General features: G+C 39.7%; 2 protein-coding genes across 2 annotated transcripts; both read right to left on the minus strand.

Annotated features, from left to right (window-relative positions):
* Positions 1-331: 331 nt before the first annotated feature.
* cacfd1 (calcium channel flower domain containing 1) lies at positions 332-9,670 on the minus strand. Its single transcript, XM_004549816.3, has 5 exons — positions 8,541-9,670; positions 4,911-4,983; positions 4,232-4,357; positions 3,972-4,079; positions 332-3,574 (listed from the first exon to the last, which is right to left on the minus strand). Exons 1-5 carry the CDS (start codon positions 8,647-8,649, stop codon positions 3,484-3,486), a joined length of 507 nt encoding a protein of 168 aa, XP_004549873.1. The 5' UTR covers positions 8,650-9,670; the 3' UTR covers positions 332-3,483.
* Positions 9,671-10,130: 460 nt separating this feature from the next.
* On the minus strand, positions 10,131-12,884 carry ptcd2 (pentatricopeptide repeat domain 2). The gene is made up of 10 exons (XM_004549815.3): positions 12,729-12,884; positions 12,334-12,426; positions 12,120-12,249; positions 11,917-12,034; positions 11,735-11,813; positions 11,545-11,636; positions 11,334-11,447; positions 11,090-11,164; positions 10,902-11,015; positions 10,131-10,607 (listed from the first exon to the last, which is right to left on the minus strand). Exons 1-10 carry the CDS (start codon positions 12,856-12,858, stop codon positions 10,386-10,388), a joined length of 1,167 nt encoding a protein of 388 aa, XP_004549872.2. The 5' UTR covers positions 12,859-12,884; the 3' UTR covers positions 10,131-10,385.

Below are 12,884 nucleotides of genomic sequence, written 5' to 3' on the forward strand. Positions count from 1 at the left end.
TGTAAAGCTGCATTTGAACAAACTACAAGATTTCTGGAAGTCCTCTGGACAGATGAGAACAAAGTGGAGATGTTAGGCCGTCATTTTTGCTAAATAAGTAATGCATGTCATGTACAGTATTTACCTAATAAGAGGATTTGGTAAAAAGCAGTTTTTTATTATGTCTTATACACGAAATATTTGAAATGACAGAGGACAGAACTGCAGTTACTAAGTTAGATGGGCTCTGACATTAATATAAACATGTAAACTTTGACCTGATCATCGTGATAGAAGAAATACAAACCTGAGAGTGATACAAAAAGGTACAGAAGAAGCCAACACCACGCAGTAGTAGCAATTTTGTTTATTCACTAATTTGTAACATGATCAGGATTCACATCACAACACACATTATTCACATATCCCTTACAGCACAAGATACACTCAACACCTGCAGCAATTTGTTTTGTTGTGGATGGCCGTGGACAGAGAAAGCAGTGTTAAACAGCAGTGGAGCGCTTTTATAGTGTTAGACTTTAGCATATCACTGGATTGGATGTGTGTGAAGGCTGTTTTGTGTGTGTTTTAATTGCATGACAAAATGCTTTTCACGTTGACTCGGGTGATACAGTAAAATCGTAGAGTCAGGCTTCGACTAGGACCTACGCACAGGCTGGTTGTGTGTGCTGTGCACTGTTAACTATGATACCTGAGAGCTGATGGTGATGGTATGAATAATTCACTCAGTCAAGACTTAAGGTAGAAACAGCTGTAAGAGGTATGTGTAAACACTTATTCCATCCTTATTACTGCTAAAATAACAATGGCAAGGCCCAAAAACAAACCACACACACGGTACACTGGTGAGCACTGCATACCTCATTTGAGTGAAACCATTGCGGTGGTGACTGTGTGGGATACAGACCAATTACTCCCTGAATCAAGACACTTCCCTTCATTAAACTGTGGATGGGTTTTGGTAGAGCATAAGAGAGCAGTATGTCAGACACAAAGAAATCAGCAGATACTTATTAACGGATTCTAAAGCGGGAAAAGAAACCCCAGCTACACAAAGATTCCCAAATGAGTGCACAGTTTTGCTCCTCGTTTCATGACGTTTCACAAAATCTACATGCCACAAGTTGGCGACTGGTCTCTTGTCCGTTAGCAGCACAAGCAGGTTTTGCCATTCAACTGAAAGCTACACAAATACCTCAACTGAACTTAAGCCAACTGAAAAGTTAATGTATAAAAAGCACAAAACAAAAATAAAGATAAAAGGTCTCTATCTTTGGATGCACCAGATACATTCTCCAATGTTAAAAATATCCCTCAAATATGACGTCAAGCTGCAGTTTAGACCTGTGTGTGCTCAGAAGCTATGCTACTGAAATCACTGGCCAGAGATTTATAAAAGGTTTTGGTTGACAGACATTAAGTGCCTAGACTGAGGATGTCACACATAAGGCTTGGGGGCCAGAATCAGTCCGGCAAAGACTCCAATCTGGCCCACAGAATGGCTTTGATATTGGACTTTTAACTGTGTTTTCATGAGCTTTAGAGCTTTTTATACACATAAGGACCTCCCCGATTGCCATCCATACTACCCTAAAGTAATTAAGTAATAGATAAACAATTAAATCACAGAAAAGATTGCGTTTTTTCACTATTAAATGCAGAATTTTTTTTCTACAATGAGTCCACATTAGAATCAGCACAATCCTTCAGTTTTGTAGTTACCAGAACATTTTTTTCTGTAATTTTACACATTTATTTGTGCTCATGCATTTCGTTCATGTACTACAGCAACATTTTTTGATCATGTAGAAAAATCTGCACTTTTCTGCATCTGAGGGATTTTTAAATGTGTAGTAAAATGTCTTTACACTGACAGAACAAGGAGTTTCAGGTCCAGCCCACTTAAGATAAAAACAAGTCACATGTGGCCCATGACATAAAATGACTTTGACATTCCTGGTCTAGAAATTTCTAGATTGTTGATAAAAGGTCATGAAATCAAAACATAGCCACATACAAAAATATTACACGCAAATCATATGTTGTTAACTCAGTAAAACCAAAGAGGAATGTTAATTATCGTCAGAAGACAATAGTCCTTAACATTCTCAAATACAATAATACATTCTGGAGTGACAGCGCTTATCCCCGCAATCGCTTTTTATCGTCCAGACTTACTAAGTGAAGCAAATTCGCACATGAGTGAAATCCTCAGATAGTATTTATAAGTGTGGTTAGTGTTTTTTCTGCGTTAAATATTGCCGCAGGTAGCAGTAAACTGTGTATCATGTGATTTAAATATTCTCCTCCTTGTATTTTGTGCATTGAGAAAGTAAACTTCTAGAAATACATACGCAACAGGGCCAGTCGCAAAAGTTTGCACCACTTAAATGCAATCTTGTCGCTGCAGTGTCATTGTGAATGCTGACAATGTTATTTTTTTGTTTTGAACGCCAAACCCAGTTTGTGCCGGTGCAACGCGCAAGTAAACATAGCTCAAAGTTCTCTAGCAGATCCGGTCTCAGCCTTCAGAGGATACAGAAAACAAACCTGTGTCTCTCAAGATGAGCTGTGGCTCATCCGCAACTTGAGAAGGCTTCCCTCCCCAACTGATTCTGAGTATTACTGAAGTGTGATCTGACACATGTGTGATGCACATCATGCCTCGCAGCTGCAAACGTAGCCTCCTGGGGCTGAAGAGAATCCCAAAATGTGACGAATCTGATCTGAGGACAGCTGAGAAAAGAGTCACGTTCTTCCAGGCAATAATTCCACTCTCCCAGCTCTGCGAGGGCAGCTCTGTTTGCTACAATTCCTGCTCCTGATACACGCGGTTCTTTACCTCGGGACATTGTGCATTATTAAAGTGTAATAACTTTTTTGTTGTTGTTTTTTTTAAACCCGCTGATGTGTTGCACTGCTGACACTGTGTACCACGCTGTGCCCAAAACAAAAGTATACCCACTCTGGCCACACGGTTGTTAAATTGCATTGAGACACGGTGCCACAGCAGGGAGGCACACTCACACGCAAAGAATGCAAAGGGGCGAATTCCTCTGACACACAACTCTGAACTGCAGCCTTAAAGTCAAAGTGAATAACCTGAAGTCAAATATGTACAATTTACAATCACATTAATTTCTGATCAGATTTCCTGAAAGGCTTTATGGGCGACAACAACGTCAGTTTAAAAAAACAGAAAGAGAGAAAAATAAAGGCTGTATGACTGAAACCAGCAAAACACAACAAAACATAAAAACTAAGTTTTAAATATAAGTGATCAGGTCACAATCATGAATCCCGTTTATAGGGCAAGTACCAAATAACAGGCTGAATCTGTTTTGCAGGTGAGCGCAACAAGAATGTAACATTTTAGTAAAGAAAAGGGTGCGGAGAAAGAGGTAGGATGGATAGAGGACAGGAGAAAAATCCCAAGTGTAGAACAGAGGAGGAGGGAAAGAAACAACAGCTGGTGAAAAGGCCTCACTCTGGAGCCCCGTTTGTCGTTCCTGTCATCCTCTCTTCATCCCCCTGTTTCTGATGCTGCAGTCTGGCGTAAGTCACTGCATCTCCCCTGGAAGAGGAGGGAAAGGAAAGACAGGGGTGCAGGAGAGTGATGGTAATAATAAAATGTTAAGTTCAGGGAAGTGTGGGGAGGAAAAAAGAAAGAAAGAATGACAGGAATAGATGACACTGTTAACTGCAAGGTTAATGGACAGCTCATCTTGAAAAGTGAAAAGTTACTTTACGTGAATAAACAACAACAAAAGAAACCACATAAATCACATTAGAACTGTTAGAGCATTTAAACTTGAGATTAAAAACATGATAACTTGTTATAATGAAACGTTTAATGTTTAATGTGAGAGCCTGTTTCAATGGGATATAATGTGGGTGAGATATCAAAAAACACGTTATTGCACAGTCTGTACTGTGTAGATATTTCAGATGCATTATATTTTCTTTCTTACTTTTTGCCTAAAGAAGCGAGGCCGTACAGCACTCCTGTAGCAAAGGCGATGGCGTTCCCAAACAAGGTTGTAAAGGAGAAACTCAAGAATACAGGAAACAGAGCCATCCTGAGAACAGGCAAAGTAATTGAATCTGATTAAGTACATTTCCAAGATTATATGCGATGTGCACAACTATCAGAAAACCCAAGTTCCAAATGTTTTTTATTTTTCCCCCCATATAGTTCATTTCTGTCTCCAGTGGCATAAATCATCCTCACCCACAATAGAAGAAGGCCTTCTGCCAGGGTTTGAGTTTGTCTGCACGAGCTGCGACCGCATTAGCAAACTCGATGAACTGACAACAAAACGGGACTTCACAGAGGAACAACACAAAGGCGTTCAACCTTGAGAAGGAAGGAGAGGATACGTAAGCACGGCAAGGAAATCATTCTTTGCCCTTTCCTTTTACTAAAAGGAGCAGCTAGTTGGAAAAGACGTATTGTGCTGTCATGGAAACAACAACAAAGTTCTCACAGTGAGCCAGCTAGCCAAATTGGAGATACAGTTACCACTTAACCTGCTTATAACTTAAAAATCCTACCTAAAATAAAGAATTGTTAAGGCACTTTGGCGCAAGATGCTCCAATTTACTCTTCATACCTCCTTTGTTAGAGTAGGTGTGGTTAGGTGCTATATGAGACTTCTGCTCAATATCAATGTATAGTTCGCTGAAAGGCTCTTCATTTGGTGTTTTTAATCATTACTTTACACAAACTGGACCAGAAAAGGCAACTTTCTGATTGTCCTTGAATGCGCTACATCACCAACACACAGTGTTGCCTAAAAAGAGGTCATTTGGTATTATGTTTACTGCATTTCCACCTCTAAACTGTCCTTTAAACTATCTAGCTGTGTGGCATGTGAATATTACAAAAGTGCGACACTAATGGGACTTACACCATCCACACTCCAGCAGCAATGTTTAGAGGGTTCACAGTGACACAGTTCCACACTCCTGAGATGGCACAGGCTGCATGATTTGGACAGGACAAAACACAAAGCAAAGGGCTGTTATTATGACACCACAGAAGCAGATCATTGCGTGATAGAGAAAATAATCCGTCCCATACATCCGGCTGAAGCTGTTAATACAGTTCAGCCACTTCAGTGTCGAAAGTTGTGTGGGAAAGTTGTCATGTGTAAGCTGCTTAGTGACGTGGAAAATATGAAACTTACGAATGCAAAAGGACGACAAACACAGAATGAAAGAGGTCTCGTGAGCGCTACAACTGTGCTCTGTGTTTGTTCTGAAACAAATAAACGAAAATCAAATAAACTGGTCAAATATAGCACGCCTATCTCGATGAAAGGGCGATTATGAAATAAGGCCTGGCCCAAAGATTAACTACACAGAATAAATTTGAGAGAAATCAGGTCAAAAATCAAAGCAGGCTGCCTTTTTCATGTACAAGAGAATTTGTTTCAGAGTGTTTTAATAATAACTGCATCATAACTGAGGCCGCGTCCCTCTTTTTGGCTAGCATTTGTTTGAAACCTTTTAATCCTTTCACTCGCAGCATTTCTCCACAGTGATTATGATAGACAACATCTACTCAGTGTGAGGAAGATTTTCCACTGCTAAAACGCAGAAGGTCCACTATTGTATGTAAAAAAATAAATATGTGTACAGCAGAAAATGAGACAGACCAAAAGCTCAGTAGAAAATGGTGAGTTCAAAAGCTGTGTAAAAAAGCCATGTCTACTTCCTACATGTAAGGATTTCTGGCAGGCTCTAATGTATCCAACTTGGCATCTCACATATCACGGATGTGTGTGAAATAAAGCAATTAACACAGAAAATGAACTAATGGTGTAAATTACTGCCAGTTTGAGTCACACTAATGTAATGCAGTCAACTGTAAACACAAGAAGTGCTATCTATATACACGATATCCATGTAGAATAGAACAGGTAAAGTTTTGGGGTTGGCTCTTATTATATCTTCAGTCTGCTGTGTGTGTGCGTATATCCACTACATTGAAATTACAATACTTCATATTAGGGCTGGGCCATATTATACCGTTCACGGTAATACCGGTATAATGTTAGGCAACGATAGGAAAATGAAATATCGCAATAGAATGGGAGTAAAACGCGCGTGCGCAGTGCCTTTGTTTTCATACGCACATGGCCGATTGTTGAGTGAAACAGATGAACCAGAATTGGTTTGTAAAAATGGTGCAACTTCCGTGATGTGGAACTGGTTTGGTGTTTGTCCGTCAGATACACAACAAAGCACATTTTTTGCAGAACATGCAAGCGGCCGTTGTTATTGTCGTATTTGTCGGACTAAGATGCTCTTAAATCTGGGAGTAATCTGGGTCCTAAACTCCGTATCCCTCATGTCAAACAACACTGCAGCATCACTTAGAGTTAAAAACTGTCTAAATTCTTTCATCTTTAATAAAACGATCAGCATTGCTGCTTTACCAGGTGTAACTATAAAGTTTAACTTCCAGGCATCCATGAAAACAAAAGTTATTACATTTAACGGAGTTAGAAGTTAGCAGGAAGCTAGCGGAAGTTAGCTCGCTAGTTTCGCTAGTTACCTAAGCATGATATAACATGTTCTGACTGAGAGATTTCTGAAAAAATTCAAACGTACAGCTCTGCTATCACTTCCAACATAAATGAAGACAGGAAACTAAACAGCAGTGACGTTTGTAGGGTTACTGAAGTTGGGCTAGCTGGTATATAATGATGTGCTACCTGATCGCTAGCGACACAGCTATGTTAGCATAACATAAACAGTGAAGCTGGAGGACAAACACTAACACTTTTCCACTTATAAAAGTTAACGTGAAGGTTCTTCATGGTTAGAGACAAATGCAATCGCATGGCAGGATGCTGTAAACGGACCAAACTTCAGTCAGGAGAACAACTGAGATAATCCATCCACAATACGAGGTTAGTCATTAATATACTGCAACAACATGGGAATAGAGCAGCTGCCAGAGAATTCAACATTAATGAAACAATGGTACAGAAGTGGAGGAAGCAAGAAGAATGAGTTTAATAAAGTTTGATTTATCTGACTGCTTTGTTTCGCTTAATGTGCCTTATAATCCCGTGCACCTTATGGTCCGAAAAATGCGTACTGCACACTGCAGTTTAATGTTGCAAAGCACCTCTTTTTAACTTCAGTGGATATTATACATGGTTATGCTCAGGATATGTCAGCCCATTTCTACTGGAAATGCCTTTTGGTTAAACTTTCAGCAAGGAATTTGCATTTGCACTGTTACATTTTTATAAAGCTTTAATGTACATAAAAACCAGCTTCTTGTTTAAGTGAAAATAAATGGAAGGTTGTCTTTTTGCGCTAGTAATGTTGTGGAGTTGTATTTTGTCTCGCATCAATTATATCGTCGGTTATATCGTTATTGCAAATTTTCAAATATATATCGTGATAAATATTTTTGGCCATATCGCCCTGCTCTACTTCATATGTGAAGTCCACAGCTATTTTTTTTAAAAAGAAGATATATCTGAAAAAAAATCTCACTGCTTCTAAATCTTATGCTAAATACTGTATTAAGTAATATTGAGGACAGGACTCTCAGCTCTGCAAAATCTGCAAAACAACAACAACAACAACAACAAAAAGGAAATGCAAAAGGTTATTTGCCAGTAGTTAATGTTATAAATAAAAAAACCCACCTTGCACTAAATCGTGAAAACCCTTGAGTGCAGAACCCCAATCTATGTCTACACAGAGTTGTATTTTTAGGGTGGAGTTGAGAGAGTATTCAAGTCTTGCAGTTTTCACCACTGTGGTAACTAAACCAAATAACACCACAGAGCAGCTTCATGCTGAAACTCATCCACTGCACCTTCAGACAATCCAGCTTCCTTAATAATACAGAAGCCACTGAATATGCAGCTGTTAATGTGATACGGCCACGGTGACTCTGGTGTCACTGTGAAGGAGAGATGGATACAGGGAGAGGAAGGGTGGATCAGGGATACTGCAAAAACTGCAGAGCCAGCAGTTATATTTAAATAAATAAATAAATAAATAAATAAATAAATAAATAAAAAGCCTCACATGAAACTCCTGAGGGGAATACCTGAGTATGTGCACCGCGGTTCGTTTTGGCAGAACAAGCTGCTATGGCATGAAAAAACAAACAAACAGACGGTGCCCAGGAGTGGCTGCTGCTGCAGCGAGGGGGACAAAGCAGTGACAAAGCTTTTGTTTAGTGGCTGTGCAGTTAAATTGCGGCATATTCACAATCTAAAACAGATGTTACGTTATAAAAAAATGCCATGTCACTCTGCAGCTGCCCCTCATCTGCATACTGAGGAGGTCACATAACAGTATCAATTACGGCGTAAAGATTAATCACATAGCTGTCACACAAAATAAGTAAATGTCGTGACCTGGCACACAGCAGCAGCAGTGGTCATAGTGCACAGTCTGTGGTATTAACTAAAGCTAAGCGTGTTGTCATGGCAGGATTTGGGTTTCTGTGGACATAACGTTATTTACTCGAGGAGTGACATAAGACTTTGACAACTACTTACATATTCCTCCCAAAACCCCAGCTATTTTGCAGAGCCATCTGTACCACCATGTCATTCCATCATCATCCGGAGCGGATTTTGTAGGCGCTGCCGTCTCTTCGGTGCTCATTGTGTTTTTCTAGCTACGCTTGCTAAAGCTAACCAAAGCCAGTATTTACAAATGTCAGTCCACCAAACACCCAAATATGAATCTCTAAATTAATGTAACAGTACCCAGCAAACTAATTTCTAACCATCTTACTCCGACCTCGCAGTCCCTTCGAATAGTTTTATATCTTTTTCAGTTTATACGTCTTTTTTAAAATAAATTATTTTCTTTCCTTTGTCTGCTCCAGTTGGGGTCAGCTGCCCGATGTTACGAGGAGCTTCTACACACGGCTTAAGACAGTCCCAGCGAACCGGCAAGCTAACGCTAAAAAGCACCGCCACCAGCGGCCGCTAGGCGAGGATGTCGCCGCACCGCCTCATATAACTTCAAAATCAGTCACATAAACAAAAAAACAAACACGCTCTCTTTCTGCTGTTTCCAAACTGTCCAACCGGTGTGTTCAGGTTAATTTAGCAGCTCAGTCTTTCGCCTCTTTACGTGTTAAATAGACGTAAGCATTGCATTGTGGGAAGGTTCCGATGTACGTCACGGTTTGTTTACATCCGGGCAAATTCCTACGGGCGGGTTTGGTTGGCATTTGTACTTAATTTATGCTGTTACAGTAGAAATACTAGCATTTCACATCCATCTGTTGGCATTGTAATAATTTTCTACTAAAGTAATGTTATTTTTAAGTTGTCGCATTAGGTGCTGGGAGTGTACACTCAAGACTAGCCACAGTATTGTGGCTGGTTAGTACCATTTAAGACCTCTCCCAACTAAATTACATGTTTAAATTACAGAAATCTCAATTTCTTTTTCAGTATCTACTAAATAGAATTTTCCTTTAAAAAACAAATGTTTCTGTAACACATTTCTTTTATTCTTCATAGTACAGGCCATGTAGAAACACTGAGTTGTACAGTTACAATTGAATTTCTTTTTCTCATAAGATATCTCAGGGATTTTTAAATGTGTAATTAAATGTCTTTAGACTCACAGATCTGGCCCACTTTCCCCCCATTCATATAGATAAGACACACTAAACCTTTAAACCACACTAAAGATGTGGGAAATATCTAGTGTCGACTACAGGGAAAACTCACAACATACCCAGTGTTTGCTCTTTACAATCGCCAGTGTCCTCTTTAGAAAGTATGAGAAAGCAAAATCATTTGATTCCAGCAACACCCCCCAAAACTTTAGATTTTTAATAAATCTGTCTTTGAGCACTCATTCATACACATAACACACTTCTCCCCCAACAAACAGAAAACCCACTTATGACCTCCAAACGAGCCTTACAAATAAACCTGTCCCTGTTTCTGATTGCTTGGTAGCTAACGATAGTTAATGCATATGACACAAGACTGTCAAATGACTCAGCATTAAAGATGGCAAGCTACCTTTTCACAAAAGTGTTGCTTTGTGCCTTCACATAATAATTCATTAGTCTAAGAGTATGCACAGGTACTGTGAATTTATTTTAAACACATTTAACATAAAATATTAAAGTGTTCTTTATTGAAGATGGCATAGACTCTGTCAATGATGCTGATGCAGTAGAAAAATAAACTTTCCTCTTGGCAATTTTGCTTCTTTAGGTGCAATGCTATGGGCTGTTGTATCTGCACTGGCGAGGACAAGCGTGTTTTAATAGGCTGCTGGTCAGGGCCCTTAAATATCATATGAGTGCGTTTATAACATCAAAGTCAAATCTGGGAAATGTCAGAGTGTTTAAATGGGCAACTCTAGCCTCACTCTGACAGTAAAGTGGACTGTAGAGGCTTTAGAGTTCTCCGGCTAGTTCTCCTCTCCAGTGTTATTGGCGCTGGTTTCCTCTTCCCTGTGGGCGTGCGGCACAGCATGTCATCGAGCGTCTGCTGAGTCACCTGACCGTCTCTTTCAAGCTGAGTCACTACCTGCTCCACTTTTATTATATGCGGCCTGCCTTGACTCCGCAAACGTAGCAAATCCACCTGAAACGGATGACACCAAGTCAACTCTTGGGCAGATGATTGTTCTCTCAAGCTTGAGAGAACAATCTGAGTAACATTTCCTCAGAGTAGCATGGATTAATAATAACAGCACAAGGATACATCAAAATTCCTTTGGACTAGATTTTCCAATGTTTAAAACAGGACAAAAAAATGTGTAGAACTTTAAATGCACCACTCATCTTGTACATAAGCATTTACACTAACAACAATTATGTAATCCTAACCAATCGCCTGGCAGCTGCAGTAATTTTAAGTAGCTGTAGTTTCACTTACCACCTCCTGAGAAAACTCTGGCTTTTTTACAAAAGATGGACTTTTTGGCAACATGGCTGCAGAAAGGATAGAAATAGCCTCTGCCAATGCTCCAGACATTGTTAGTATTAGGACCTAAAGTACAAACAAATTACACAGAATGACAGGAAGAAGTAATGCACATTACATTTTACATGCTGCACCTTTACCTTAAAGTTTTGGCATAATCTGCTGTCGGTGCTCATAATTTGTGAAAATAATGACTGAGCCTTTTCAAGGTCACCCTGGAAAACACACACACACACACACACACACACACACACACACACACACACACACACACACACACACACACACACACACACACACACACACAGAAAAGAGAACAAATGATGCTCTAAATATGTGCTATATCTCACTTCATGCAAAAGAGGTACATAATGTAAAACTCACTCTTCGAAGTGCTAGTGCTACAGCGAAACAGTAAGTATGCCTCGGGATGAACTGCCCTCTGGTCTGTTCCTCTTCAATGAGCGCGATGCAGATCCGGTAGGTCTCTGCCGTATTCTGACCAACACAAAAACAGGGCATCGGTCCAAATATAAGAATAAATGAGGTTGTAATGTTGAATGGACATAAAAGAGTAAAATATCTGAAACATTACCAGCTTATAGCAGGTACCAGCTGCTAACGTGAGTGTGTCTTTGTTGAATGGTATGCCTTGGCTCCTCATGGTTCTTAGAACCTCCAAAGCATCTGCAATAGTTAAAAGTTTGCATTATTATATAAATATCATAATCACTGTGGGAGAAAAACAAACAAACAAAAAACACAGGAGTTAATCTGTTACTTACTTTCAAAGGAGCCTTTCATGAACAACATGTCTATGGCTATATTAAAGGATGTGGTGTCGTGGAAAAATCCTTTCATGATCTGTTCAGACAGCAGAAAATAAAATGTTATTAGTCAAACACTAAAGTATATGCCCAGTCTAGTTATTGTTGTTTAACTCAAGTTTGGATGTTACCCAGTTTACCTTGTCTGTTATTGTAGCAAAAGCCATGCTCTCCAGACCCAACTCATAGCACAGTCTCATGAAGAGAGGACCAAATTTGAAGTCTCCATACAACAAGTTACGGTTTTCTGTGTGATACCTTATGAGAGCAAGCCAGCAATGGGTAAGTGAGATTTGGATGGATTGTTTTTTAACAAATATCCCTGTATGAATGCTGCACTTACCTATAGATGGCATCTCTGGCTATTTGCATGTCATCTGCTGACTGGCACAGGTGAAGGAGAAGCTTCAAATCATCCCGCAATATCAGCTCATTCCTTTGCAGCTTCTGACTGAATAGGTTAATATAATTCCCTGTAGTGTGAGGTTTACACAAAAGTAAGTTTTATATGACATAAATTTGCAGAGCTGGGCCAGTGGCAAGAATAACTACTTTACCTTCCGATCCATTGACATGGTGAGCCACTGCCAGCTTTCTTTGCTGGAAGTCTTGTAGCTTGATAACATCTTCCGACAACAAATGCCTTTTTGCTGTAGGGTGATTAAAATATGTGAATGAATCCATAATCAGTTACCCATACATGGCAATCATATATGGGCAAAAATAATAATAACTATACGAGAAGAAAGCTCTTACGAGTCCCTGTGATAAGGTAGCCGTGCATAGAATAGCTTGCACAATACTCACATAGCCAAAGAGAACAACTGTACCTTGCTTTAATTCACGTGTGCTTGCTTTACAGGGTGCTAGCTCCCCCGCTATGCAAACCAGGCAGTTTTCGTACTACCTTTTAAGAGTGACAACATTTGTTGGCGACTTTTGTTTGTCTTACCTCCTATGCAGCCTTCAATCCAGCCTAGCTGTAAAACACCGTAAAAAACTCCTTTAGAGGGCTCATATAATAACGACCGACAACATTTACCAAGTCTGCCCAGCGCCATATCTCCCACAGGCTGTACCATGGCAATGAAATCAAAGGGGATGTTAT

Source organism: Maylandia zebra, linkage group LG7, assembly GCF_041146795.1.
Source record: "Maylandia zebra isolate NMK-2024a linkage group LG7, Mzebra_GT3a, whole genome shotgun sequence".
Lineage (NCBI taxonomy): Eukaryota > Metazoa > Chordata > Actinopteri > Cichliformes > Cichlidae > Maylandia > Maylandia zebra.